The sequence below is a fragment of the Mobula birostris genome, chromosome 10 (genome assembly GCF_030028105.1).
Source record: "Mobula birostris isolate sMobBir1 chromosome 10, sMobBir1.hap1, whole genome shotgun sequence".
NCBI classification, from domain to species: domain Eukaryota; kingdom Metazoa; phylum Chordata; class Chondrichthyes; order Myliobatiformes; family Myliobatidae; genus Mobula; species Mobula birostris.
In genome coordinates, this window is record NC_092379.1 from 130,608,144 (window position 1) to 130,635,458 (window position 27,315).

Here is a 27,315-nt window from a genome sequence, read left to right on the forward strand (position 1 = left end):
CTTGGAAGAATGTGGTCAATTCTGGTCAACTCATTATAGGAAAGACATGGAAGATTAAGAGAGGGTGCAGTGGAGATTTACCAGGATTAGAGAACATATCTTATGAGGATAGGCTGAACGAGCTAAGAGTTTTCTCTTTGGAGCGAAGGAGGATGAGAGGTGACTTGACAGAGGTAATATAAGATGATAAGAGACATCACATCCACCACCTCTGCAAGCAGCTTGCTCCACACTCTCACCACCTTTTGAGTGAAGGTTTCCCCTCATGCTCCCTCAAACATTTCACCTTTAACCCTTAACCCATGACATCTAGTTCTAGACTTGCTCAACCTCAGTGGAAAAAGCCTGTTTGCATTTACCCTATCTATACCCCTTATAATTTTGTACACCTCTATCAAATCTCCCCTCATTCAGCTACGATACAGGGAATAAAGTCCGAACCTGTTTAACCTTTCCCTGTCACTCAGGTCCTCAAGTCCTGGCAATAACTTCGCAAATTTTCTGTAGGCTACGCTGCTGGCTGACCAAGATGCCCAGCCAAGTTAGGCCCATTTCCCTACCTCTGGTCCATCTCCCTCTACATCTGTCCTATTTCTGTACATCTAAATGGCTTTTATATGTTGTTAATGTACCTGCCACACTCACTTCCTGTGATAGTTCATACCATATATGGGCCACCCTCTGGGTGCAAAAGAGTCCCCTTGTGTTTCCATTAAATATGTTGGCATAAACCAATGCTCTCTCATTCCAGACTTTAAAATCATACAAAAAGTAGTGCAGATGGCCCAGTCCGTCCCAGGTAAAGCCCTCCGCCACTGAGCACGTCTCCACGGAGCACCATCGCAGGAAAGTGACATCCATCACTGGAGACTCCCACCACCGAGGTCATGCTCTCTTCTCGCTTCTGCCATCAGGAAGAAGGTACAGGAGCCTCAGAACTCACACCACCAGGTTCAGGAACAGGAGCCTCAGAACTCACACCACCAGGTTCAGGAGCAGGAACCTCAGAGCTCACATCACCAGGTTCAGGAACAGGAGCCTCAGAACTCACATCACCAGGTTCAGGAACAGGAGCCTCAGAACTCACACCACCAGGTTCAGGAACAGGAGCCTCAGAACTCACACCACCAGGTTCAGGAACAGGAGCCTCAGAACTCACATCACCAGGTTCAGGAGCAGGAACCTCAGAGCTCACATCACCAGGTTCAGGAACAGGAGCCTCAGAACCCACACCACCAGGTTCAGGAGCAGAAACCTCAGAACTCACACCAGTAGTTTCAGGAACAGGAGCCTCAGAGCTCACACCACCAGGTTCAGGAACAGGAGCCTCAGAACTCACATCACCAGGTTCAGGAGCAGGAACCTCAGAACTCACACCACCAGGTTCAGGAACAGGAGCCTCAGAACTCACACCACCAGGTTCAGGAACAGGAGCCTCAGAACTCACACCACCAGGTTCAGGAACAGGAGCCTCAGAGCTCACATCACCAGGTTCAGGAGCAGGAACCTCAGAACTCACATCACCAGGTTCAGGAGCAGGAACCTCAGAGCTCACATCACCAGGTTCAGGAACAGGAGCCTCAGAACTCACACCACCAGGTTCAGGAACAGGAGCCTCAGAACCCACACCACCAGGTTCAGGAACAGGAGCCTCAGAGCTCACACCACCAGGTTCAGGAACAGGAGCCTCAGAACTCACACCACCAGGTTCAGGAACAGGAGCCTCAGAGCTCACATCACCAGGTTCAGGAGCAGGAACCTCAGAACTCACACCACCAGGTTCAGGAACAGGAACCTCAGAACTCACACCACCAGGTTCAGGAACAGGAGCCTCAGAGCTCACATCACCAGGTTCAGGAACAGGAGCCTCAGAGCTCACATCACCAGGTTCAGGAGCAGGAACCTCAGAGCTCACATCACCAGGTTCAGGAACAGGAACCTCAGAGCTCACATCACCAGGTTCAGGAGCAGGAACCTCAGAACTCACACCACCAGGTTCAGGAGCAGGAACCTCAGAACTCACACCACCAGGTTCAGGAACAGGAGCCTCAGAACTCACACCACCAGGTTCAGGAACAGGAGCCTCAGAGCTCACATCACCAGGTTCAGGAGCAGGAACCTCAGAGCTCACATCACCAGGTTCAGGAGCAGGAACCTCAGAGCTCACATCACCAGGTTCAGGAGCAGAAACCTCAGAACTCACACCACCAGGTTCAGGAGCAGAAACCTCAGAACTCACACCAGTAGTTTCAGGAACAGGAGCCTCAGAGCTCACACCACCAGGTTCAGGAACAGGAGCCTCAGAACTCACATCACCAGGTTCAGGAGCAGGAACCTCAGAGCTCACATCACCAGGTTCAGGAGCAGGAACCTCAGAGCTCACACCACCAGGTTCAGGAACAGGAGCCTCAGAGCTCACATCACCAGGTTCAGGAACAGGAGCCTCAGAACTCACACCACCAGGTTCAGGAACAGGAACCTCAGAGCTCACACCACCAGGTTCAGGAACAGGAGCCTCAGAACTCACATCACCAGGTTCAGGAGCAGGAACCTCAGAGCTCACATCACCAGGTTCAGGAGCAGGAACCTCAGAGCTCACACCACCAGGTTCAGGAACAGGAGCCTCAGAGCTCACATCACCAGGTTCAGGAACAGGAGCCTCAGAACTCACACCACCAGGTTCAGGAACAGGAACCTCAGAGCTCACACCACCAGGTTCAGGAACAGGAGCCTCAGAACTCACACCACCAGGTTCAGGAACAGGAGCCTCAGAGCTCACATCACCAGGTTCAGGAGCAGGAACCTCAGAACTCACACCACCAGGTTCAGGAACAGGAACCTCAGAACTCACACCACCAGGTTCAGGAACAGGAACCTCAGAGCTCACACCACCAGGTTCAGGAACAGGAGCCTCAGAACTCACACCACCAGGTTCAGGAACAGGAGCCTCAGAGCTCACATCACCAGGTTCAGGAGCAGGAACCTCAGAACTCACACCACCAGGTTCAGGAACAGGAACCTCAGAACTCACACCACCAGGTTCAGGAACAGGAGCCTCAGAGCTCACATCACCAGGTTCAGGAACAGGAGCCTCAGAGCTCACATCACCAGGTTCAGGAGCAGGAACCTCAGAGCTCACATCACCAGGTTCAGGAGCAGGAACCTCAGAACTCACACCACCAGGTTCAGGAACAGGAACCTCAGAGCTCACATCACCAGGTTCAGGAACAGGAGCCTCAGAACCCACACCACCAGGTTCAGGAGCAGAAACCTCAGAACTCACACCACCAGGTTCAGGAGCAGGAACCTCAGAACTCACACCAGTAGTTTCAGGAACAGGAGCCTCAGAGCTCACACCACCAGGTTCAGGAACCACCAGATTAAACCATCAGGCTCCTGAACCAGGATCAGGATCAGAATCAGAGTCAGGTTTATTATCACCGGCATGTGACGTGAAATTTGTTAACTTAGCAGCAGCAGTTCAATGCAATACATAATCTAGCAGACAGGAAAAAAAATAAAATAAAATGATAATAATAAATAAGTAAATCAATTGCGTATATTGAATAGATTTTAAAAAATGTGCAGAAACAGAAATACTATATATTTTTTTAAAAAGTGAGGTAGTGTCCATTTAGGAATCGGATGGCAGAGGGGAAGAAGCTGTTCCTGAATCACTGAGTGTGTGCCTTCAGGCTTCTGTACCTCCTACCTGATGGTAACAGTGAGAAAAGGGCATGCCCTGGGTGCTGGAGGTCCTTAATAATGGAAGCTGCCTTTCTGAGACACCGCTCCCTAAAGATGTCCTAGGTACTTTGTAGGCTCGTGCCCAAGATGGACCTGACTAGATTTACAACCTTCTGCAGCTTCTTTCGGTCCTGTGCAGTAGCCCCTCCATGCCAGACAGTGATACAGCCTGTCAGAATGCTCTCCACAGTACAACTATAGAAGTTTTTGAGTGTATTTGTTGACATGCCAAATCACATCAAGCTCCTAATAAAGTATAGCCGCTGTCTTGCCTTCTTTAGGAGTACAAAGGAGGTTCACCAGATTGATTCCTGGGATGGCTGGACTTTCATATGATGAAAGACTGGATAGACTAGGCTTATACTCGTTGGAATTTATAAGATTGAGGGGGGATCTTATTGAAACGTATAAAATCCTAAAGGGCTTGGACAGGCTAGATGCAGGAAGATTGTTCCCGATGTTGGGGAAGTCCAGAATGAGGGGTCACAGTTTGAGGATAAAGGGGAAGCCCTTTAGGACCGAGATGAGGAAAAACTTCTTCACACAGGGAGTGGTGAATCTGTGGAATTCACTGCCACAGGAAACAGTTGAGGCCAGTTCACTGGCTATATTTAAGAGGGAGTTAGATATGGCTCTTGTGGCTAAAGGGATCAGGGGGTATGGAGAGAAGGCAGGTACAGGGTTCTGAATCGGATGATCAGCCATAATCATACTGAATGGTGGTGCAGGCTCGAAGGGCCGAATGGCCTACTCCTGCACTTATTTTCTATGTTTCTATGTTTATAACTACATCAATATGTTGGGACCAGGTTAGATCTTGACGTCCAGGAACTTGAAGCTGCTCACTCTCTCCACTTCTGTTCCCTCTATGAGCATTGGTATGTGTTCCTTCATCCTACCCTTCCTGAAGTCCACAATCAGCTTTTTCGTCTTACTGATGTTGAGTGCCAGGTTGTTGCTTTGGCACCACTCCACTAGTTGGCATATCACACTCCTGTACGCCCTCTCGTCACCACCTGAGATTCTATCAACAATGGTTGTATTATCAGTATATCTGTAGATGATATTTGAGCTATGCCTAGCCACACAGTCATGTGTACACAGAGAATAGAGCAGTGGGCTAAACACACACCCCTGAGGTGCGCAAGAGTCGATGGTCAGCGAAGAGGAGATGTTATCACCAATCCGCACAGACAGTGGTCTTCCGGTTAGGAAGTCAAGGATCCAATTGTAGAGGGAGGTACAGAGGCCCAGGTTCTGCAACTTCTCAATCAGGATTGTGGGAATGATGGTATTAAATGCTGAGCTATAGTCGATGAACAGCACCCTGACGAGGGTGTTTGTGTTGTCTAAGGATAACCACTGAACTTTACTTGTTCCATCATGAACTGTTCCCACAACCAATGGACTCACTTTCAAGGATTCTTTATAGCACGTTCTTGATATTTATGGCTTAATTATTTATCATTATTATTGTTTTTTCATTCTTTTTGTATTTGCAGTGTTTGTTGTCTTTTGCATGCTGGTTGTCCACCCTGTTGGTATGGTCTTTCAATGATCCTATTCTGGTTATTAGATCTACAGTGAGATCCACGGACCAGGAAGGAGGTACTGCAATGCCCTGTGAAGAGCAAAGGACATGACAAAGCATGGTCATCCACTGCGACCAAGGAAGACCCCAGTTTGTGATGCTTGTTCGTACCACTGGACCTGGACTTTGTAGATCAAGAGAGTGGAACTGCCCCAATGCAACGACTTTACCACTTTAAAAGCTCTCTGCACAGGTTTCCTGTCAATGTCGGATATGACGGACACCTATCACCACTACCATTATTGTCTTTTGATTTATTGAGTATGCCCGCAAGAAAATGAATCTCAAGGTTGTATATGGTGACATATACTGTGTGTACTTTGATAATAAGTTTACGTTGAACTTTGAAGAAGAGACAATATGCGTTCACTCTATGCATGCCCCTCCTGATTTTATACACATTTTGCTCTCTTGTTCCAGCCTTTGAAATCCTACGAAATCACCCCCCTCTCTCTATAACAAAAGCAGCTTTGCATTATTAACTGGAAGCAGGCCCCTTAGCCATTTCCCCTTCAGCTGAATGAATCCCACAACATTTTGGATCTGCTGTACTCCATTAAGAGATTATTTCAGTACATCACAAGCACTAAATTATCTTTTCATGACTGAGCCTTTCTGCAGATGGTGGCATTACGCTTTATTGAAAACCATTAAAAAAAAATTAGGTTAATTTAAAAGAAAACCATTTTGTGCCACAGGATCAGGAAAATCTGCAGAGGTTTATAAGCTCAGCCAGCCCCATCATGGGCACTCGCCTCCCCACCAGCAAGGACATCTTCAAACAGCAATGCCTCAAAAAGATCACAGGCGCCATTAAGGACCCACGTCGCCTGGGACTTACCCTCCCCTCATTATTACCATCGGGGAGGAGGTAAGGGAGCCTAAAGGTGCACACTCGATGTTTCAGAAACAGACTCTTCCCCTCTGCCATCAGATTTATGAACGGTTCATGAATCCATGAACACCACTTGACCACTCCTCTGTCTTTTTGCACTACCTATTTATTTTTATACTTTATTGTCACCTTTACACCTTGCACTGTACTGCTTCCATAAAGCAATACATTTCACAACAGATGCCAGTCATAATAACCTTGATTCTGAGGCTCAAAGTTCAAAGTAAGTTTACTATCAAAGTACATATATGTTACCATATACAACCCTGAGATTTATTGTCTTAAGGGCTTCCATTATTAAGGACCCCCAGCACCCAGGGCATGCCCTTTTCTCACTGTTACCATCAGGTAGGAGGTACAGAAGCCTGAAGGTACACACTCAGTGATTCAGGAACAGCTTCTTCCCCTCTGCCATCCGATTCCTAAATGGACACTGAACCCTTGGACACACTCACTTTTTAAAAAATATATAGTATTTCTGTTTTTTGCATGATTTTTAATCTATTCAATATACATATACTGTATAAAGTATACAGAATAAGATTTATTTATTACTTTTTTCTTCTGTATTATGTATTGCATTGAACTGCTGCTACAAATTTCACGTCATATGCCGGTGATAATAAACCTGATTCTGATTCTCAATAAATCCATTCCGGAATAATAACCAGAACAGATTCAATGAAAGACTGCACCAACGTGGATATTCAACTAGCGTGCGAAAGACAGCAAACAATGCAAATACAAAATGAAGAAATAATAAATAAACAAACAAACAAACAAACAAACAATAAATCTGGAGAATGAGATGAAGAGTCCTTGAAAGTGAGTCCATGGGTAGTGGGAACATTTCAGTGATGGGGTAAGTGAATTTGAGTGAAGTTATCCCCTTTGGTTCAAGAGCCTGATGGTTGAGGGGTAATAACTGTTCCTGAACCTGGTGACGTGAGTCCTGAGGCTCCTGTACCTTCTTCCTGATGGCAGCAGTGAGAAGAGAGTATGACCTGGGTGGTGAGGGTCACTGATGATGGATACTGCTTCCTGTGATAGTGCTCCGTGTAGAGGTGCTCAATGGGGGGAGGCCTTTACCTGTGATGGACTGGAGCATATCCACTACTTTTTATAGGAGCTTTCGCACAAGAGTGTTGGTGCTTCCATACCAGCCTGTGATGCAGCCAATCAATACACTCAGATATTCTCCACTACACATCTATATCTTCGTTCTTTTGGTGGACCGTTCACATCAGATATTCATTTACGCGGGGTACATCACACAGAATCAATGAACCATTGAAAATGTTTGACTGTCTAACCTCTAAAATCCCGTTCAGCTGACGCTTAAAGCCTTCTCTGAATTCACTGTTGATGGTGTCAGCAGACAAGTCATTGAGCGAAGGCAGTTCTATTTCACCAAGGGAGCTGAACGCCTGAAAAACAAATAGAACAGATATCAGACACAGTCCAAAGGGGTGAAATGATCTGGAGTGGGAGCCTGTTTCTGCATAACCTGCAATATTGACATCTCATTCTAGAATCAGAATCAGGTTTATTATCACCGGCATGTGACATGAAATTTGTTAACTTAGCAGCAGCAGTTCAATGCAATACATAATCTAGCAGCAAAATAACCCAATAATAATAAATTTTAAAAAAAGTAAATCAATTACGTACACTGAATAGATGACAAAAAAAGTGCAAAAACAGAAATACTATATATTTTGTTGAATACTATATACTTAACAAACAACAACAGAATCAACAAACTCATTCGTAAGGCCAGTGATGTTGTGGGGATGGAACTGGACTCTCTGATGGTGGTGTCTGAAAAGAGGATGCTGTCTAAGTTGCATGCCATCTTGGACAATATCTCCCATCCACTACATAATGTACTGGGTGGGCACAGGAGTACATTCAGCCAGAGACTCATTCCACCGAGATGCAACACAGAGCGTCATAGGAAGTCATTCCTGCCTGTGGCCATCAAACTTTACAACTCCTCCCTTGGAGGGTCAGACACCCTGAGCCAATAGGCTGGTCCTGGACTTATTTCATAATTTACTGGCATAATTTACATATTACTATTTAACTATTTATGGTTCTATGACTATTTATTATTTATGGTGCAACTGTAATGAAAACCAATTTCCCCCTGGGATCAATAAAGTATGACTATGACTATGACTATTTTTTAAAAAAAAGTGAGGTAGTGTCCAAAGATTCAATGTCCATTTGGGAATCAGATGGCAGAGGGGAAGAAGCTGTTCCTGAATCGCTGAGTGTGTGCCTTCAGGCTTCTGTACCTCTTGCCTGATGGTAACAGTGAGAAAAGGGCATGCCCTGGGTGCTGGAGGTCCTTAATAATGGACGCTGCCTTTCTGAGACACCGCTCCCTGAAGATGTTGTGGGTACTTTGTAGGCTAGTACCAAAGATGGAGCTGACTAGATTTATAACCTTCTGCAGCTTCTTTCGGTCCTGTGCAGTAGCCCCTCCATACCAGACAGTGATGCAGCCTGTCAGAATGCTCTCCACGGTACAACTATAGAAGTTTTCGAGTGTATTTGTTGACATGCCAAATCTCTTCAAACTCCTAATAAAGTATAGTCGCTGTCTTGCCTTCTTTATAACTACATTGATATGTTGGGACCAGGTTAAATCCTCAGAGATCTTGACACCCAGGAACTTGAAGCTGCTCACTCTCTCCACTTCTGATCCCTCTATGAAGATTAGTATGTGTTCCTTTGTCTTACCCTTCCTGAAGTCTTACTTTCATCTTACTGACGTTGAGTGCCATGTTGTTGCTGCGGCACCACTCCACTGGTTGGCATATCTCACTCCTGTACGCCCTCTCGTCACCACCTGAGATTCTACCAACAATGGTTGTATTGTCAGCAAATTTATAGATGGTATTTGAGCTATGCCTAGCCACACAGTCATGTGTATATAGAGAGTACAGCCGTGGGCTAAGCACACACTCCTGAGGTGCACCAGTGTTGATCATCAGCGAGGAGGATATGCTATCACCAAACCACACAGACTGTGGTCTTCTGGTTAGGAAGTCATGAATCCAATTGCAGAGGGAGGTACAGAGGCCCGGGTTCTGCAACTTCTCAATCAGGATTGTGGGAATGATGATATTAAATGCTGAGCTATAGTCGATGATCAGCATCCTGACACAGGTGTTTGTGCTGTCCAGGTGGCCTAAAGCTGTGTGGAGAGCCATTGAGTTTGCATCTGTTGTTGACCTATTGCAGTGATAGGCAAATTGCAATGGAGCCAAGTCCTTGCTGAGGCAGGAGTTCAGTCTGGTCATAACCAACCTCTCAAAGCATTTCATCACTGTCGATGTGAGTGCTACCGGGCAATAGTCATTAAGGCAGCTCACATTATTCTTCTTAGGCACTGGTATAATTGTTGCCTTTTTGAAACAAGTGGGAACTTCTGCCTGTAGCAGTGAGAGATTGAAAATGTCCTTGAATACTCCCCCTAGTTGGTTGGCACAGGTTTTCAGAGCCTTACCAGGTACCCCATCGGGACCTTCCGCCTTGCAAGGGTTCATTCCCTTTAAAGACAGTCTAACATTGGCCTCTGAGACAGAGATCACAGGGTCATCAGGTGCAGCAGGGATCTTCACAGCTGTAGTTGTGTTCTTCCTTTCAAAGCGTGCATAGAAGGCGTTGAGTTCATCTGGTAGTGAAGCATCGTTGCCGTTCATGCTATTGGGTTTTGCTTTGTAGGGAGTAATGTCGTGCATCCGATGTCACCTCCAACCTCGTTCGAAATTGTCTCTTTGCCCTTGAAATAGACTTCCGCAAATCATACCTGATTTTCTTCTACAGGCCTGGGTCGCCAGACCTGAAGGCCACAGATCTGGCCTTCAGCAGACGACGTACCTCCTGGTTCATCCATGGCTTTTGGTTTGGGAATGTAGAGTAAGTCTTTGTAGGCACACACTCATCCACACAGGTTTTAATGAAGTCGGTAACAACTACAGCATACTCATTCAGGTTTGAAGATGAATCCCTGAATACAGTCCGGTCCACCAATTCAAAGCAGTCCTGTAGGTGCTCCTGTGCTTCCCTTGTCCATACCTTCTTCGTCCTCACTGCTGGTGCTGCAGTCTTCAGTCTCTGCTTGTACTCAGGGAGTAGAAGTACAGCCAGGTGATTAGACTTCCTGAAATGAGGGCATGGAATAGCAGGGTAGGCATACTTGATGGTGGTGTAACAATGGTCCAGTGTGTGTTTCCTCTAGTATTGTAAGTGATCTGTTGATGGTAATTGCTTAGTGATTTTTTCAGACTGGCCTGGTTGAAATCTCCCAAAATGATGAAGATGCTAGGGTGCGCTGTTTTGTGCATGTTGATCCCATTGCTCAATTCATCTAAAGCCTGATTGACATTGGCCTGAGGTGGAATGTAAACTGCTGCCAAAATGACCCCAGAGAACTCCCGTGGTAGGTAAAACGGACGGCACTTTACTGCTAGATATTCCAGGTCTGGTGAGCAGAATTGGGACAGCACTGATATATTTGTGCACCAAGAAGTGATGATCATGAGGCATACTCCTCCACCTCTGCTTTTGAGAGACACTATAGATCTATCCTGACAGTGTATAGTAAACCCGTCAATCTGAATCACTGCATCTGGTACGGAAGGGGTTAACCAGGATTTAGTGAAACAAAGGACACACACGGTCCTAATGTCCCTCTGATTCAGCACCTTAGCTCTGAGATCATCCATGTTATTCACCAGAGACTGCACGTTCGCCAGCAAGATAGTCGATATAGGGAGTTTAAAACCCCATTTCCTTAAACGCACTTGTAACCCCAATCTACACCTGCGCTTCCTCCGAGGTGTCCTCCGTGGAAACTTCTGACCACAATTGGTGTTGTTTCCACCAGTTTTATGCAGCAATAGTTCGTTTAAATGCATTAAGACATTTCCATCACCAAAACTTGGTTCCAATGTCTTTTAATTGCTGTCTTAAAGAGTTTGCACGTTATCTCTGTGAGTGTACTTCCTTCGGGTACTCCAGTTACCTCCAATGTTCCAAAGAGGTACGGTTAGCGTGAGCATGTTGTGGGCATGCTGTGTTGGTGCCGGAAGCATGGAGACACTTGTGGGCTGCCTCCAATACATCCTTCGACTGTGTTGGTCCTTGAGGCAAATGAGACTTTTCATCGTATGCTTAGATGTTTCGATGTACATGTGACAAATAAAGCTAATCTTTCTTTCTTTACAGCTAAATTGTGAATGTACTGCAAGCAACTAAGAATAATTTTCTCAATGTCCTCAATACTGCTCAATTCCTCAAGTTACAAATTTTGCCATATCACTGGTAATTTCTTAGGGCACATGCTCTCTCCCCTAATTGATAACATTTTTTTACTGTATTGAAGAGAAGGTTTCTTAAGGTTGTTATAACCGGGAGAGGGGGTGGTTGTGGCGATGAGCTCCCGCTACCTATTAAATGCTCCCAATGGTGTGCATCCCAAGTAACCTCTGTGGTTTAGCTACTAATCCCAGCCGCACTGTTCCTACCGACAGGAGAAGGGGCAAAGGCTGGTTACTGGCCCCTGAAACCCAGTTGCTTTGGTTGGATGGGGCTCGTCAGCCGTGCATGGCAGTTCTTCTAGGAGAAGGAAAGCTCTGATCTCAAACTTCCACTGCCTTTGTGGTGATACTCACTCATGGGGAAGGCTTCAGGAGTAAACGCCGAGGAAAGCTGGAGTCCCTGAGGCCCCAACTCATCCTCTGATGAGTTCCAAGCTGACCGGCAAATCCTACAATGCTGCTGGTGCCAAACTCTATCGGTCTCTGCCATTTTGTTGGATTGCTCAGCTGCAAGGAGAGGGTCTGCTTGCTACATGGGTAACAGATTGTTCTCTATATTGTACTGCCCTGGCTTGTATATAACGTGGACAGCTAGGATGGAACATTTCTAACCAACGAAGGGGCCTCAATTAAAGAAAACCATCTCCACCCACAATGCATTTCCACCTCTCTGATTCTGCTGAGATTGTCAAGGAGTTGCACTCTTTAACGATAAAGATTAGCTTTATTTGTCACATGTACCCCAAAACATAGAGTGAAATGTGTCGTTAGCATCAAAATTAGCAGCGAGGATTGTGCTGGGGCAGCTTGTAAGTGTCACTACGCTTCTGACGCCAACGTGGCATGCCCACAACCTACTAACCCTATACTCACGTCACTGGAGTGTGAGAGGAAATCGAGGCACCCGCAGGAAACTCATGCAATCGTAGGTAGAACTCCTTACAGAGGTGGGAACCAAACTCTGACCGGCAATTGCCAACACTGTAAAGCGATTGCAATAACCTCAACACTACCAATATTAGGATTCATCATAACTTATCCTTGAATACGGTTTCAAATTCCCCAGTCTTTCTGAGGATTGCACCTCCTCCATGAAATTAAGGCAAATTGTGAGTAGTAATGCTAAACTGGCTGTAATTAAGAGAAACAAAAACAATGAATGGTTGGTGGACATCTGTTTATATTAAATCTTGCAGCGCTAACAATGAAAATGATCCTTAATGATACAGACAACATAAAAACGAGGGCACAGAACATTACCCCAGAAGTGCATTGCATATTGCAAAGACTTACTATGGCAGAGAGAACGGAAAGAAAGATTAAATATGTAGTTAAAAACAATAAAGTAATTTGTATTTGCCCCTGCGTTTGATGATGGTCTAGGAAAAAGCCAGCTCAATTTTGGCAAGACCTGAAAGAACATGAGGTGTACGGTAGATATGCTGAAAAATCATTCAAGAACAGCTCTGAAGAGAGAAAGCTTTCCCAATGAGCTGAAGGAGTTCTCATTGAGGAAGGTGGCTTATTTCCTAAACATGCAAATCAGATGAGTTCTTTTGGATGAGGATGCCTTTATGCACGATCACCTCAAGTGATGAGAAACTTACTCCAGGGATAAAAGGAGAGGGCAGATGAAGCTAAAAATAACCAGAGCAGTGATCAGGTGCCTTTTGTTTTGCACTATTTGTTCAGTTTCACGTTTATATTGTCATTCTTTTTTGTGCTTTGTGGTGCACTGGACAGCATTTTTGCCATTTCCTTAGCACTTGTCTGTTTTTTTTTTAATGAGGTTGAGTTGCTAGCTTGATGCTCAACCCAGAATGGATGGAAAATGTGCAAGGGGCTGGCCGGATTCAAACCTGGGACCATTCATTTCGAAGCCTGGTGCTGATATCACTACACCACTCATGAAAGACCGCACCAAATGGGCAGTCAACCAGTGTGTAAAAGACAACTGTGCAAATACAAAATGAAACAAATAACAATAAATAAACAATAAATGTCGAGAACGTGAGATGAAGAGTTCTTGAAAGTGAGTTCACAGCTTGTGGGAACAGTTCAGTGATGGGACAAGTGAAGTTATCCCCTTTGGTTCAAGAGCCTAATGGTTGAGGGGTAGTAACAGGTCCTGAACCTGGTGGTGTGAGCCCTGAGGCTCCTGTACCTTCTTCATGACGGCAGTGGGAAGACAGCACGGCCTGGGTGGTATGGGTCCCTGCTGTTGGATGCTGCTTTCCTATGACAACTCGCCGGAGATGTACTCAATGCTGGGGAGGGCTCTACCTGTGATGGACTGGGCTACATCCACTACATTTTGCAGGATTTTGCATTTGAGGGCATTGGTGCTTCCATACAGGCTGTGATGTAGCCAGTCAATGTACTCTCTGTGACACATGTATAGAAGCTTATCAAAGTTTTGGATGTCATGCTGAATTTTTGCAAACCGCTAAGGAAGTAGAGGTGCTGCCGTGCTGGGCCCAGGACTGATCCTCTGAAATGGTAACACTGCGGAATTTAAAGTCGCCGACACTCTCCACCTCTGATGAGGACAGGCTCATTGACTTCTTGTTTCATCCTCCTGAAGTCTATAATCATCTCCTTGGTCTTGCTGACATTGAGTGAGAGGTTGTTGTTGTGACACCACTCAGCCAGATTTTTAATCTCCCTCCTTTGATTTGTCACCTTCTATGATTAGGCCTATGACAGTGGTGTCATCAGAAAGCTTGAATATGGCATTAGAGCTGTGCTTAGCCACACAGTCATGAATATAAAGCAAGCAGAGCGGGGAGCTAAGCACACAGTCTTGTGGTACCCCTGTGCTGATGGAGATTGTGGAGGAGATGTTGTTGCCAGTCTGACCTAACTGGGGTCTGCAAGAGAGTTAATCGAGGACCCAATTGCACAAGGAGGTATAGAGGTCAAGGTCTTGAAGCTTATTGATTAATTTTGAGGAGAAGATGGTATTGAATGTTGAGCTGTCATCAATAAGGAGCATCCTGATTTAAGCATCTTGCTATCCAGATGTTCCATGGTTGAGTGAAAAGCCAGTGAGATGGTGGCATCTGAAGTGGACCTGTTGTGTCGGTAGGCAAATTGGAGTGGATCCAAGTTGCTTCTCAGGCAAGGGTTAACTGGAATTAACTTCCAATTAACTGGAATCCACCGGAATCACTACTTCAACAAGTTAGGAATTACAAAGAATTTGAAGGTATGAACAATCATCTTGAATGTTATAATGAAAAGAAAGACATGGTGGATGGAAAGACACAGCAGTTCTCATCGTGGGATCAGCAGTGGACAGGGTGAGCAGTTTCCAGTTCCTGGGTGTTAATGTTGCTCAGGATTTATCCTGGACCCAACATATTGATGCAATTACGACGAAGCTACGACAGTGGTTATATTTTATCAGAAGTTTAAGGAAAACTGGTATGTTCCCAAAGACACTTGAGAATTTCTACAGATGTAATGTGAAGAGCATTCTCACCACCTTGTACGAGGGGGCCACTGCACAGGATCAGAGAAAGCTGCAAGAAGTTGTAAACCCTTCCAGCTCCATCATGGACACTAGCGTCCTCACCATCCAGAACACCTTCCAAAGGCGATGCCTCAAAAAGCTGGGAGGAGGGAGGAGGGAGGAGAAGATGGCGGCACGACGCAGCGCGCACGGCCATTCCGAATGATATCATATGTATAACTAGGTGCTGTGCACAATCTAGATTTGATGGAGACAGCCGTGAGAAGCACGGAGGAACACCTGGAGAAACTTCTGAGATGCCTGCTTCACTGCCGTTGCTACTGTGCAATCGAGAATCTCCGGAGACGAAGGCCCCAAATCCTTGACTTTGCCTATTGCCTGTCACCGGGGCAGGGGTCGAAGCGCTCGGCAGAGATGGTGCTCAGTGCTCAGTGTCGAAGAGGTGGTCGGAGGCTTGGAGTTTTTCGGACGGACTCGGAGTTGGACTGTGGTCGGATGCTTCTGGGATGCTGCATCGGCAAGTTGGCGGCGCTGGAGGTTTACCGTCTACGTGAGATGATGGGACTTTCGAGAGACTTTGAGACTTTTACCGTGCCATGATCTGTTCTTATCAAATTACAGTATTGCTTTGCACTGTTGTAACTATATGTTATAATTATGTGGTTTTGTTAGTTTTTAGGTCGGTTTGTCATGTGTTTTTCGTGATATCATTCTAGAAAAACATTTTATCATTTCTTAATGCATGCATTACTAAATGACAATAAAAGGGGACTGCGTGTCCTCATAATCATAACAATAATAATAATCTGTCGTTAAGAGCCTCCATTGCCCAGGACATTTCCTCTTCTCATTGTATCATCAAGGAGGAGGTACAAGAGCCCGAAGACACACACTCAGCATTACAGGAACAGCTTCTTCCCCTCCACCATCAGATTTCTGAACGGACAATGAACCCTTGTATAGAACCTCACTATTTTTCCTCTTTTTGCATTACTTATATAATTATATATATATATATATATATAAAGTTAACAATAACGATGTATATATATTTAGTATAATTTACAGTTTAGTTATTAGGTGCTGTGATGTACTGTGGCCACAAAACAACATATTTCATGACATATGCCAGACGTGTGAAACCTGATTCATATTCTGATTCTAATACACAGTTTTATAGTATTGTAATAGTATTGGTCGTGTCTTAATTTGTTCCGTATTTTATTTAAGTTTATAGTTTGTTACTCAGTTAAATGGTACTTTATGTTTCAGATCCTTTTTAACTAATTGCAAGACATTTCGGTTAATTGAGGCAGCAGCTTAATTGGGCCAAGATGTACTGGTCCCGATTTGTCCCAATTAACTGGAATCCACTGTATGTATGATTGTGCGTATATGCTCCCCTTAGGAGATATTAGAGAGAATAAACTTGATTTCTGCAGTTGTGCAGATGACACATTGGTTGAGCCTGATAATGGTAACTCCCTGTCTTCTCTGATTTCTGGTCTGACTGCAATAAACTAATGGACGAGCAATAATTTCCTAAAATTAAATAAAGATAAAACTTTTGGTCGGTCCCAAAGCAAAAAGGATAAACTTCTTAATAAACTCGAGAACTTGGCTTCCATTGTAAAATCAGAAGTAACCAGCCTGTGTGTTATCCTCGATGCCCCGGTCTCTTTCTTTATGTAAATTTGAATTTTAAATCCCACATAAAGAAAGCAACCAGAGCATCATTTCTACACTTGAGAAATATTGCAAAGGTATGTTTCTTTCCATCACATAATGATGTTGAAAAACTGATTCACATCTTTGTATTGGATAGACTAGATTACTGCAATGTAATTTTTACTGCCTTTTCAAAGCAATCTGGTGACAAACTTTAACTCATTCAGAATATCGCTGCTAGACTTTGAACCAAAGCCAGGGAGCATATCACTCCCGTACTAGCAAGTCTGCATTGGCTTCCTGTATCTTTTTGAATTGATTTTAAAGTTCTCTTATTTGTTTTCAAAGCTCTGAGTGTTCTGGGACAGGAGTACATCACAGAATTGTTTACGTTTTGCAATATATACTGCACTTTATAGCTTCTTTAATGCATGCCATGCACTCAATGCACTGCTCCTGCAAACATCAAATTTCATGACGTATGCCAGTGATATCAAACGTGATTCTGATTCTGATTCTGAGGAGGTAGAGGACCTGGGTGCAGAGGAACTGAAAATTATTTTCTTTCTTATGCTCACTAATGCATATGTACTTTGACAAGTTTGAACTCTGGCTGCGAATAAACTGCTCATCAGAGCTACACACACAAAATGCAGGAGGAACTCAGCAGGCCAGGCAGCATCTATGGAGAAAAGTACAGTCGAAGTTTTGGGCCGAAACCCTTCGGCAGGACTGGAGGAAAAAAGCTGAGGAGTAGATTTGAAAGTGGGGGGGGGGGTAGGGGAGAAAGAAACTCCAGGCGATAGGTGAAACCTGGAGGGGAGGATGAAGCAAAAAGCTGGGAAGTTGATTGGTGAAAGAGACAGAAGGCCATGGAAGAAAGAAAAAGGGGAGGGGGGAAGGAGCACCAGAGGGAGGCGATGGATGGGCAAGGAGATAAGGTGAGGGAGGTAAAAGAGGATGGGAAATGAAGGGGGTGGTGGGAAGCATTACCAGAAGTTTGAGAAACTGATGTTCATGCCATCAGGTTGGAGGCTACCCAGCTGGAATATAAGGTGTTGTTCCTCCAACCTAAGTGCAGCCTTATCCCGACAGCGGAGGAGACCATGGATGGACATATTGGAATGGGATTGGGAAGTGGAATTAAAGTGGGTGGCCACTGGGAGATCCTGCTTGTTCTGGCGGATGGAACGTAGGAGCTTGGCGAAGTGGTCTCTCAATCTTCATCACGTCTCACGATATACAGGAGGCCCTGCTGGGAGCACCGAACACAGTACGTGACCCCAACAGACTCACAGGTGAAGTGTCACCTCACCTGGAAGGACTGTTTGGGGCCCTGAATGGTAGTGAGGGAGGAGGTGTCGGGGTAGCTGAGTCCCTCCAGCATTTTGTGTGTGTTGCTTGGATTTCCAGCATCTGCAGATTTCATCTTGTTTGTGCTCATCAGAATTAGCCAGGTTTATTCACCAGTACAACCTATTAGCTTGATATCCATTTGGATGGACTTATAGTGAAAACAAAATTATTGGCCTTCCTGTGATTGATACTCAAGCCAGCTTGCTACCTTGTTCTGAAGCTCCTGAAATTCTTGGAAATTTCTTTTCACGAACCAGCATTCTTCTGCATCTTCCAGGTTTTCTATGTCGAAGGTACAAAGTGGGTCCTTCATTATGTCCCAGGATACCTGCAAAATGTACCGTATTACAGTCACAAAGTTCACCTCAGCTGCCCCAAGGTCCCCAGTTCAAAGGTGATGTGGGTTAAAGCTGTGACATCCTTTCACATTCAAATAATCTGCAAAACTACGCCCTCCCTCACATGAAACACAACACATATGTAACATATAACCACATAACTGGGTCAATGATACCGCGGACATGTTACTCAGCATGAGCCAAAGTCAGAGTACATCTCAGTAGTTGAGCTTATGCAGAATCATCAACCAGGAATGCAGGAAAAGAGCAAAAAGAAATTGGTTTCTTTAAAAAACAGCACATTTGCAGAGGGGCTATTCATGTTCTGTTTTCTCAGTATATCCAGCAGGACTTCAGATAAGGCCTTTACCACAAAGAGCTTCAATCCAAACTGAATCTGAACCAACGTCAAAAGAGAAAACTTAGAAAACAAATAAAAAAGACCACACCTGACCCTACACTCCATTCCTGTCAGCTTAAAGGATTTCAGAAATGACAATGTTATGACTGAACTAGGAATGCTATAGAACATTACAAAAAGGACATAGCTACCAATCAATCACAGGTCCGCAAGGTGAGGTATAAGTGATCTCTATTGCCAAAGCTCAATCCATAGAAGAGTATTTACTACTGATGGGTATTGGTATGCTTCTTGTTACTGTCACATGTACTTACATACAGGACATGCTTTTGTTTGCATATCCAACTGACAGATCACTCCATACAGAAGCACATCAAGGAAGCAAAAAGAAAAAAATGGAAAACAGGATGCAGAGTATAGTTTTGTAGTTAGTGCAGTGCAGAGAGTCAAATTAAGAGTGAAGGCAATCACGAGATAAACTGAGAGATTAGCAGTTTATCTTTTAACGTTTGAGGAGTCCATACAAGCATCTGATAACATCAAAATAAAAGCTGTCAATAAGCCTAGTGGAATGTGTTTTCAGGCTGGTTTATCCTTGACAAAATGTGAAGGGGGATAAGCAAATATGACCAGAGTGGGAGATGTCCTTGATTACGTTGGCTGATTTCCCAAGACAGAAGCAAGTATCACCAGAATCAATGGAGAGGAGACGGGTCTGTGTAATGGGCTGGGTCAGTGGAGACGAGATGGGTCTGTGTGATGGGCTGGGTCGGTGGAGAGGAGACGGGTCTGTGTAATGGGCTGGGTCGGTGGAGAGGAGACGGGTCTGTGTGATGGGCTGGGTCGGTGGAGAGGAGACGGGTCTGTGTGATGGGCTGGGTCGGTGGAGAGGAGACGGGTCTGTGTGATGGGCTGGGTCGGTGGAGAGGAGACGGGTCTGTGTAATGGGTTGGGTCGGTGGAGAGGAGACGGGTCTGTGTAATGGGCTGGGTCAGTGGAGAGGAGACGGGTCTGTGTAATGGGCTGGGTCGGTGGAGAGGAGACGGGTCTGTGTGATGGACTGGGTCGGTGGAGAGGAGACGGGTCTGTGTAATGGGCTGAGTCGGTGGAGAGGAGACGGGTCTGTGTAATGGGCTGGGTCGGTGGAGAGGAGACGGGTCTGTGTGATGGGCTGGGTCGGTGGAGAGGAGACGGGTCTGTGTGATGGGCTGGGTCGGTGGAGAGGAGACGGGTCTGTGTGATGGGCTGGGTCGGTGGAGAGGAGACGGGTCTGTGTGATGGGCTGGGTCGGTGGAGAGGAGACGGGTCTGTGTGATGGGCTGGGTCGGTGGAGAGGAGACGGGTCTGTGTGATGGGCTGGGTCGGTGGAGAGGAGACGGGTCTGTGTGATGGGCTGGGTCGGTGGAGAGGAGACGGGTCTGTGTGATGGGCTGGGTCGGTGGAGAGGAGACGGGTCTGTGTGATGGGCTGGGTCGGTGGAGAGGAGACGGGTCTGTGTGATGGACTGGGTCGGTGGAGAGGAGACGGGTCTGTGTAATGGGCTGGGTCGGTGGAGAGGAGACGGGTCTGTGTAATGGGCTGGGTCGGTGGAGAGGAGACGGGTCTGTGTAATGGGCTGGGTCGGTGGAGAGGAGACGGGTCTGTGTAATGGGCTGGGTCGGTGGAGAGGAGACGGGTCTGTGTAATGGGCTGGGTCGGTGGAGAGGAGACGGGTCTGTGTAATGGGCTGGGTCGGTGGAGAGGAGATGGGTCTGTGTAATGGGCTGGGCCGGTGGAGAGGAGATTGTTTTACAATGGTCAATATCCAAGTGAGTGGAACTGAAGGCTCTCGCATCCATTTGTGTTTGTGGCTGATGTACATCTGCACATTGAGTAGTTTCAATATAATGTCATACCTCAGAAATGGTGATCTTACAGTTTCTTAGTGATGACTGTTCTTCACTTGGAGCCAAAACATTTTCTTTCAGCCATTTGAATGCCTAAAAGACAAATATGTTGCTCTATGAACATTTACACTGTGGTATGAGAACAATAAATTTTCTTCTGATTCGCTTTACAGGTAGCCAGTCAGAATCCTTTTGCCATGGGGAAAATGTGAAATGCTGGGGGCATGGCTTTCAGGTGAGTGAGGGAAAGTTTTCAGGGAATGTGTGGGTCAAGTTTTTTTTACACAGAGTGCGGCTGGTGCAGTTAATGCTCTGCTGGGGATGGTATTGGAAGTAGGTCCAGTATTGGTATCTAGAAGCTTTTAGTGAGGCACATCAACACAGGGAATGGATTGTATGCAGGCAGAAGCGATTAGTTTAATTTGCATCACGCTCGGTACAGACAGTATGGGGCAAAGGGCTTGTTCCTGTGCGGTAGTGTCCGAGTACTGTGCTTGACACCCCACCTTCCACCAACATTTCAGTTGCCCGATTAATCTATCCTGTTCCCAAACTAAAATAGCTCAGACGATAATCCAAAGTTTAAACCATTGAGATGTTCTTTCATATAGCCCCAAGCACTCACGTTGTAGTTCCAATGTAAAATGGATTGGATTCTCTCTGCCACTGTAAAATCTGTCCCTGTCATTTTGAGACATTTCCACTTCACATCGGTTGTAAGGCAGACTTTGAGTTGTTTCCCTAACAGGAAGTGTCTGCCAGTAGGGGGCAGAGTGTCAAGATCAGAGTGTTGGCCTTTGCGACAGAGTCAAATTTCCTTACCTCGAGGGCATGGATCTTGGGAATTCTCTGTCATTGAGTGATCCATGATTGAAATTAATAGCATTTTGGACTATAAGGGGTGCAAATAGCAACATGATCTTGGTGGTTATAATTTATTACTTATTAAGATTCAAGATTTAAAATCGTTTAATCTCATTGCCAGTACACGCGTGTAGAGGAGAGCAAAGCAATTGTTCCTCTGGATCAGATGCAGCACAATAAGATCAAGAACACAATGATAATTAGAAACGCAATATATACCTAGATAAAGTGACACTAAGCACAGGAGAGTCTGTACATAAGGTGACTGATAGGAAATGACAAAGTATTAGGTGTGGGGGCCGGGTGTGGAAGGGTGGGTTAGTGGGCGGAGGTGGTGATCAGCCTTGCTGCTTGGGTAAAGTAACTGTTTTTGAGTCTGGTGGTCCTGACGCAGATGCCACGTAACCTCCTCCCTGATGGGAGTGGGACAAACAGTCCACGAACAGGGTGGGTGGGATCCTACATGATGCTACTATTAATATTTGTGGTAATATTACTTCATGTGCTGTGTGTGAGTTATACGTACTGTGTTGGTCCGGAGGAACGTAGTTTCGTTTGGCAGTACACACGTGTACGGTTGAATGCTAAGGAATTTGACCTTGGTTAGGGGATCAGTTATGATCTGACTAAATGAGGGCACCGCAGGGTGCAATCTGATTTCTGTTTATTGTATTATCAACCTGGCACCGGGCAGGAGATATGATAGGCAGCAGGGTCAATCCTGATATTCACCCCCACCCTCCCCCAACACTTAGAACCTAGATCAGTAGAGCACAGTACAGGCCCTTTAGCCCACAATGTCGTGCCAAACTTTTAACCTAGTCTAAGATCATCTAACCTTTCCCTCATTCATAGCTGTCCATTTTTTAATCATCCATGTGCCTTCCTAACCGTTTCTTAAATGTATCTAATGTGTCCACTTCTGCCACCACCCCTGGCAGTGGTGGCAGAAGTGAATGATGTCGTCGTCACCATCATCAGGTGCCGTGCCCAGTTTGAGCTTTGACTGCCAAGGCCCACACACTCCTGTTTTGGGTCAAGTGGATCAATTCATTGGTATTCATTTCCAGTTCTCTGGCTGCTGTCTCCATCATCATTTGTCTTTGTCTTCCTCTTGCTTTCTTCCCTTCAATCTTTCCCATAATTACCGTGCATTCTAACTCCTCTTTCCTAATCACATGTCCAATGAAGTTATGTTGCCTTTTCATGATCGCATATATTATTTCTCTTTTTGTGTTTGCTCTGTTCATGACATCCTCGTTAGATATTCGTTTCGTCCATGATATTCTTTGCATCCTCCTCAAAAACCACATCTCTGCTGCTTCAATTCGTTTCCTCATGTTACTAGATATTGTCCAACTTTCTGAGCCATATAACATAACTGGATAAACATAACATTTCAGTACTCTGAGGCGGGTTGTCAGGTCTAGTTTAGTATTGGTCAGTATACTCTTCATTCTTGTAAAGGTGTCTTTTGCCATCCCTATTCTTCTTTTGATGTCCATGTCGCACCTGCCATCTGATGTCACCCAGCTTCCTAAGTAGCAAAAGTTCTGTACTTGTTTTATGTCTTCCCCGTTTATTCTCAGCCTGCAGATAGGATTCTCCTTTTTGGATATCACCATACATTCTGCCTTTTTGTAATTGATAGACAGACCCATGTACCCACCATAAAACCTACTTCTAACATCCCCCCTGTATTCCCCTCCAATCACCTTAAATTATGCCCCCTCATATTAGCCATTTCTGCCCTGCCTGTCTACCTGATCTAAGCCTCTTATCACCCTGTATATCAAGTCAAGGTCTAGGTTGTCCAGTTAAAGCCATCGTAACCACTCCTGTTCAGTTTCTCCTCTGTGCACCTTCTCAGGTTTTGGGTAAAGGCTTTCCACAGTGCTCACTACTTTAAGTTGTTTTCTGTCCATCTGTCACAATGAGTGCAACAAGGACAGGATATTCCATCTCGAGATACTTTGCAGACAGTGGAAATTGCTCCAACAACTCTCTCAGGTACTTAGAACTTAGTGGTTGAGTGCAAAGAAAGCCAGTAGGTTTGCAATATGAAGGATGATCACAATAAAAGTCATTTCTGATCATAACGCTTCAACAATTGACAGCTCTGGGCCTGTACTCACTGGAGTTCAGAAGAATAAGAGGGGATATCATTCAAACCTACCAAATACTGAAAGGCCTAGATACACTTAGTAGCCACTGAGTCAATGTACATTCATGGTCTTCTGCTGCTGTAGCCCCGTGCACTTCAAGGTTCAATGCATTGTGCGTTCAGAGATGCTCTTCTGCACACCACTGTTGTAATGTGTGGTTATTTGAGTTACTGTCGCCTTCCTGTCAGCTTGAACCAGGCTGACCTCTCTCATTAACAAGGTGTTTATGCCCTTAGAACTGCCGCTCATTAGATGTCTTTTGTTTATCGCGCCGTTCTTTGTAAACTCTAGAGACTGTTGTGCGTGAAAATCCCAGAAAATCGGCATTCTTTGAGATACTCAAACCACCCTGTCTGGCACCAACAATCATTCCATGGTCGAGTTCACTGAGATCATATTTCTGCCCCTTTCTGATGTTTGGTCTGAACAACAACTGAACCTCTTGACAATCTCAGCTTTTATGTATTGGGTTCTGCCACATGATTAACAAACACAAAATGCTGGAGGAACTCAGCAGGTCAGGCAGCGTCTATGGAAAAGAGTAAACAGTCGTCGTTTCAAGTCAAGACCCTTCTTCAGGCCACATAATTGGCTTATTACAGATATGCTTTAATGAGCAGGTGTACTGGACTAGCTAATACAGTGGTCACTGACTGTCGAGCGGACATGGAGAAGGTGTTTCCAATAATGGGAGACTGCCTCAGAATAGAAGGGTGTCCCTATAGGACAGAAATGAGGAGTGATTTCATTAACCAGAGGGTGGTGAACCTGTGCAATTGATTGACACAGACTGCTGCAGAGGTCAACTCACTGGGTAAACTTAAAGCAGAGGTTGATAGGTTCTTGTTTAGAAAGGCTATCAAAGGTTAAGGTGCGAAGGCAGGAGAATTTTGCATTTTCAAAATGGAAACATTAAACATCAAAATGGGGAAGAATAAGATCTCAGTGACCTTGACCGTGGAATGATGGTTGGTGCCAGACTTGGTGGCTCTATTTTCCGTTTCTTTTCTTTCCAAAAAAAAGACACTTTCCTAGTGCTTTTACACTTTGATCCAAATGGGCCCACAGCAAGTACGTATTGCAAGGGGTTTCCCAAGTTGCTACATTTAAGTACCATATAACCATATAACAATTACAGCATAGAAACAGGCCATCTTGGTCCTTCTAGTCCATGCCAAACTCTTACTCTCAACTAGTCTCACCGACCTGCACTCAGCCCATAACCCTCCATTCCTTTCCTGTCCATATATCTATCCAATTTAACTTTAAACGACAACATCGAACCTGCCCCAACCACTTCTGCTGGAAGCTCATTCCACGCAGCTACCACTCTCTGAGTAAAGAAGTTCCCCCTCATGTTACCCCTAAACTTTTGCCCTTTAACTCTCAACTCATATCCTCTTGTTTGAATCTCCCCCATTCTCAATGGAAAAAGCCTATCCACGTCAACTCTATCAATCCCCTTCATAATTTTAAATACTTCTATCAAGTCCCCCCTCAACCTCCTACGCTCCAAAGAATAAAGACCTAACTCATTCAACCTTTCTCTGTAACTTAGGAGGTGAAACCCAGGCAACATTTTAGTAAACCTCCTCTGTACTCTCTCAATTTTATTGACATCTTTCCTATAATTCGGTGACAGAACTGTACACAATACTCCAAATTTGGCCTTACCAATGCCCTATACAATTTCAACATTACATCCCAACTCCTATACTCAATGCTCTGATTAATAAAGGCCAGCATACCAAAAGCTTTCTTCACCACCCTATCCACATGAGATTCCACCTTCAGGGAACTATGCACCATTATTCCTAGATCCCTCTGTTCTACAGCATTCTTCAATGCCCTACCATTTACCATGTATGTCCTATTTTGATTAGTCCTACCAAAATGTAGCACCTTATATTTTTCAGAATTAAACTCCATCTGCCATCCTTCAGCCCACTCTTCTAACTAGCATAAATCTCTCAGCAAGCTTTGAAAACCTTCCTCATCATCCACAACGCCACCTATCTTAGTATCATCTACATACTTACTCATCCAATTTACCACCCCATCATCCAGATCATTAATATATATGACAAACAACATTGGACCCAGTACAGATCCCTGAGGCACACCGCTACACACTGTCCTCCAATCTGATACACAGTTATCCACCACTACTCTCTGGCGTCTCCCATCCAGCCACTGCTGAATCCATTTTACTACTTCCATATTAATGCCTAACGATTGAACCTTCCTAACTAACCTTCCGTGTGGAACCTTGTCAAAGGTCTTACTGAAGTCCATATAGACAACACCCACCGCTTTACCCTCATCAACTTTCTTAGTAACGTTCAAAAGCCAGAGCAAGAAGATACTTTCTTTCCAGTGAACGGCCAATAAGAGAATGGACACCAACATTACAGATATAGAGCGCCACGGTGACATAGTGGTGGCATGATGCTATTACAGCTCGGGGCATTGGAGTTGGGAATTTAATTCGGGCGCCGTCTGTGTACGTTCTCCCCAAGGCCACGTGGGTTTTCTCGGGCGCTCTGGTTCCCTCCCACAGTTCAAGGATGCAGGGTTAATTGGTCATTGCAGGTTGTCCTGCGGTTAGGCTAGTGTCAAATAGGTGGGTTGCTGCGTGGCGTGACTTGTTGGAATGGAAGGGCCTATTTCGAGCTGGATGAGATAGATGGATGGATGAGATAGATGAGATGGCTAGATAAATAATTCTCCTTTTAGGGAAAATTCCAACAAACCTTATCGTTGGAAATGAAATCATCTTCTTCGACAGATTCATCATCAAGGGACAGACCAACACATTTGAAGTTCAAGTCATTATCTTCATTGTTTATTCCATCAACTTCATCTATGTTTGAGCCAAATTCAATGTCACTCTTCTTTTTGGGTTTCTTGAAGATTTTAATAAAACCCTTTTTCAGCCTGCGATAAACTTGAACAGAACAAATATTCCAATCAAAATTAAATGCAATGAACTATGGAACGATGTTACACCACGAAAAAGAAATGTCATCATAGTGCAACCAGATTTGAAATGACTTGGAAGGTGGTAAAGAAAATGTTAAAGTTCAAAGTTTAAAGAAATTTATTCTCAGAGTATATATATATATATATATATATATATATCAACATATACAACCCTAAGATTCAATTTCTTGTGGGCATATTCAATTAATCCATAATAGAATTGAGAGAAACTGCACCAAATAGGATGTTCAACTAGTGTGTAAAATACAACTGTACAAATACAAAAAGAAATAATATTAAAATAAATAAATAAATAAGCAATAAATATTGAGAACATCAGATGAAGATTTCTTCAAAGTGAATCCATAGGAAACATTTCCGTGATGGGGCAAGTGATGTTGCGTGAAGTTATAAGAGTCTGATGGTTCAGGGGTAATAACTGTACCTGAACCTGGTGGTGTGAGTCCTGAGGCTCCTGTACCTTCTTCCTGATGGCAGCTTCAAGAAGAGAGCATATTCTGAGTGGTGGAGGTTCCTAACTATGGATGCTGCTTTCCTGTGACAACATTAGTGTAGATGTGTTCAATAAGAAGAGGGCTTTACCCAAGGTGGACTGGGCCATATCTACTAGTTTTGGTAGGATGTTTCCATACC

The 27,315-nt window shown here is 44.8% G+C and overlaps 1 protein-coding gene across 3 annotated transcripts in view; it reads right to left on the reverse strand.

Moving 5' to 3' along the window:
• Positions 1–27,315, reverse strand: part of LOC140204338 (sorting nexin-25) — a 101,319-nt gene that overhangs the window by 33,166 nt on the left and 40,838 nt on the right. For all 3 annotated transcript variants that reach the window (XM_072270986.1, XM_072270987.1, XM_072270988.1), the window contains 4 exons: positions 26,433–26,626; positions 20,660–20,743; positions 18,274–18,393; positions 7,547–7,660 (listed from right to left, as the gene is read on the reverse strand). In XM_072270986.1, coding sequence (XP_072127087.1) covers positions 7,547–7,660; positions 18,274–18,393; positions 20,660–20,743; positions 26,433–26,626 — 512 coding nt within the window. The remainder of the gene's footprint in view (positions 1–7,546; positions 7,661–18,273; positions 18,394–20,659; positions 20,744–26,432; positions 26,627–27,315) is intronic.